This window comes from Artemia franciscana, chromosome 9, assembly GCF_032884065.1.
Source record: "Artemia franciscana chromosome 9, ASM3288406v1, whole genome shotgun sequence".
In the NCBI taxonomy this organism is placed as follows: domain Eukaryota; kingdom Metazoa; phylum Arthropoda; class Branchiopoda; order Anostraca; family Artemiidae; genus Artemia; species Artemia franciscana.
Window position 1 is genome coordinate 32840519 of NC_088871.1, and position 3202 is coordinate 32843720.

General features: G+C 38.0%; 1 protein-coding gene across 1 annotated transcript; it reads left to right on the forward strand.

Annotated features, from left to right (window-relative positions):
- The first annotated feature begins 1014 nt into the window (after window positions 1–1014).
- LOC136030808 (uncharacterized protein DDB_G0283697-like) lies at window positions 1015–2385 on the forward strand. Its single transcript, XM_065709855.1, has one exon. It carries the CDS (start codon window positions 1015–1017, stop codon window positions 2383–2385), a length of 1371 nt encoding a protein of 456 aa, XP_065565927.1.
- The last annotated feature ends 817 nt before the right edge of the window (window positions 2386–3202 follow it).

Genomic DNA, 3202 nt, shown 5'->3' on the forward strand with positions numbered 1-3202 from the left:
TTGTGTCCCTATGTCCCATCTGTGAATATATATATATATATATATATATATATATATATATATATATATATATATATATATATATATATATATATATATATATATATATATATATATATATATATATATATATATATATATATATATATATATATATATATATATAATATATAATTATATAGGAACGTACCCAAGAGGGTACGCGATAAGAAACGACCTTTAGATTATGCTATTAACATTATTATACTAGACACTTATCCTTCGATACTTTCAAAATATAAAAAAAAAATGAAAAATAAATATAATTAAAAAAAATTATAAATATATATATATATCTATATCTATTCACGGGTTGGACACAGGGACACAACTACAATGGTGCGTAACTAATAAAGCGCGTAACGACTTACGCGCAAGGGGGGGGGGGCTTGGGGGGGGGCGCGAAGCGCCCCCACCAACTAGTTGTTGGGGTGGCGCGATTTTAAGTTTCAATGTTCAACAGTACTTAAGAACCCCTCAAGAAAAATGGCGGGAAACCAAACAAAACACAGAATCCTATTTTTCCGAGTATTATATCGAGTATTATTCTATTCTTGGAGCAAGATAGAAGAATTTAACCAAACAAATCCACAGGGAGGGATTAAACCATATTGGGTGATTTTCATTCTTAATTAGGCGATATTTTTTTTTCACCAGCCTGATGAAACTTGATGTTTCATCACTTGAATAAAACTTGAATACTTAGTCAAACGTCATTGACAAGATCGATTGACAAATCACGTCATTATATTTTCTTGGTGCAGGTTTTTCTAAGATTATCTCGTAAAGTTTTCTGTAATACCAAAAGTTAAAAAGAGCAAAATGATTTGATTGTTTTTAGCTACAGATTTTGGTTTTCAGAGCTTTTATTAGTATAATAACAAAGAAAACACACTTACAGTTATTCATCATTTGGCCGTCATTTAACAATTACTCTTCATAAGACTCAATTCTTCTCTTACAAAGCGTTTAAATATGGAATTTGAAGCAGCTAGTATTTTGAAGGAAGCCAAAGGTGATGCCACTGATGTTTGTAGAGAATTGCCAGATACGGCAGGAGTACAAAGTGTCACTGAACAGGATATAAAAACTCTTGGCGAAGAAACAGCAGTTAATAACGTACATAATTGTGAGAATGATGACAAACAACGTAGCGACGTAAGCCAGTCTGTAACAAAAGATAGTGAAAACACAGAAATAGTAGTTAGTAACATACACAATTCTGAGAATGATGATAAACAACGCAACGCCGTAAGCCAGTCTGCAGCAAAAGATGGTCAAAACACAGAAAGAACCAAAAGGCGTAGACGTCGAAGGAGAAGGACGAATAAGCCGACTTCTGTTGACTCTAATACAGATGAAGTACCCAATGAGACAGGCAAAAGTATCACAATAGTTGGTCAAGAGGCTGAAGATAGAAAAATAAGTGGATGTAATAACAAAAAGGAAAATGAAATTTCAGCTAAAAGAATCGATCCATTGGAGAAAGGCAAACAGAAAAATATCCCAAATCAGAAGATCAGCAATCAAGATCAGCATGATCAAGAACATCTAGTGAAGACAAATCCTCGTAAAGATTTAGAAAACTTTCTGGGAAAAAAGCGAAACTATCCTGAAAAGGTAAGTAACCCTTACAGAGGCAGAGGTGGTACAAATATTGACAGCCAAGGGAGGGGGTACATACGCGGCATAAACAGAGGTAGAGATCAAGCCTTTCGCCCTAACAGTAATAGAGACAGTGAGTATGATGAGGTTAGAGGCAAGGGACGTTCGGACTTTAACAGAGGTAGAGGAATATCTAACTCTGAAAGAGAAAGGCCCGGCTTTAGCAGAGGTAGAGTGACGTCTCATTTTAACGGAGGTAGAGGAATGAATAATTTTAACCAAGTCCGGGGAAGGTCAGAGTTTAGCAGAAGCAACGAAAGAAAAGAATTCAACAGTGGCAGTGGAAGGCCATATTTTAACAGAGGCAGAGGTAGAGGAAGCAGCTATGAGCCATATAAAGGCATTGCAAGTTACGCTAAAATTCATGCTGAATTCAAGGGAGATTCCTACGATACCAAAGTGAATAGCTTCGCAGAAAGAGGCAGAACAAATGGAGAATTCAATAGAGGAAGAGCAAATAGCTATAGTAGCAACGTAGGTAGCGAGAATGAGAGAGTGAGTGACAACTATAATAGAAGAGGTTCCCACACCGCCGATGTAAGAGATTCCTTTGTCAGGGGGAGAGGTACTGGAGACTTCAACAGAGGTAGAGGACGGCAATTTTTTCAAAGGGAAAGAGGAAGCAGCTATAATAGGATCGAAGAGCAGTTAGAACAATCCTCAGTTTTTATAGAAGACTAGCTTTTTTATGACGACTAGTAACACCTAGTTAGTGGGGGTGCTTCGCGCCCCCTCAACCCCCCCCCCCCACGCGTAAGTCGTTACGCGCCTTATTAGTTATGCGCCATTGCAGTTGTGTCCCTTTGTCCCTCCCGTGAATATAGATATATCTATCTATATAAAAATAAGTTGTCTGTGGATGTGTCTGTCAGGTGACGTCATGTTTGTGTGTTGACTGACGTCATGAAGTTAGTTGTCATTTTTGTTATGACAGTGACGTCATTAAAGATATTTAAGACATGCGTTCACGTAGAAATCTCTTTATGTTTAACTTTAAAATGACTGATGAACTTTCAATGGCAACAGCCGAGGAAGATGCTCAAAGAGTCTATGCCAAAAAACTTGCTGCTGATAGAGAAAGTCAGAAAATAAAGCGTGCCGAGGAATCAAAAGAACAGCAAGGAAACAGGCTTGAGGCTGATAGAGAAAGAAAGAACAGAAAGCGTGCCGAGGAACTACCAGAGCAACGCGAAAGCAGACTTGCTGCTAAAAGAGAAAGTGAAAAAAGAAGGCGTGCCGAGGAACTACCAGAGCACCATGAAACCAGACTTGCTGCTAAAAGAGAAAGTGAAAAAAGAAGGCGTGCCGAGGAATCACAAGAACAGCAAGAAATCAGGCTTGCTGCTGATAGAGAAAGTAAGAAAAGAAAGCGTGCCGAGGAATCAGAGCAACCTGAAAGTTATCGCCTGGCATTCAGGTACAGCCCAGTCGATGATTATAGCTTGAGTAGATGTGTTCAAATCGGGACTATGTCTAAAATTTGTCCCTATTGCAGGGC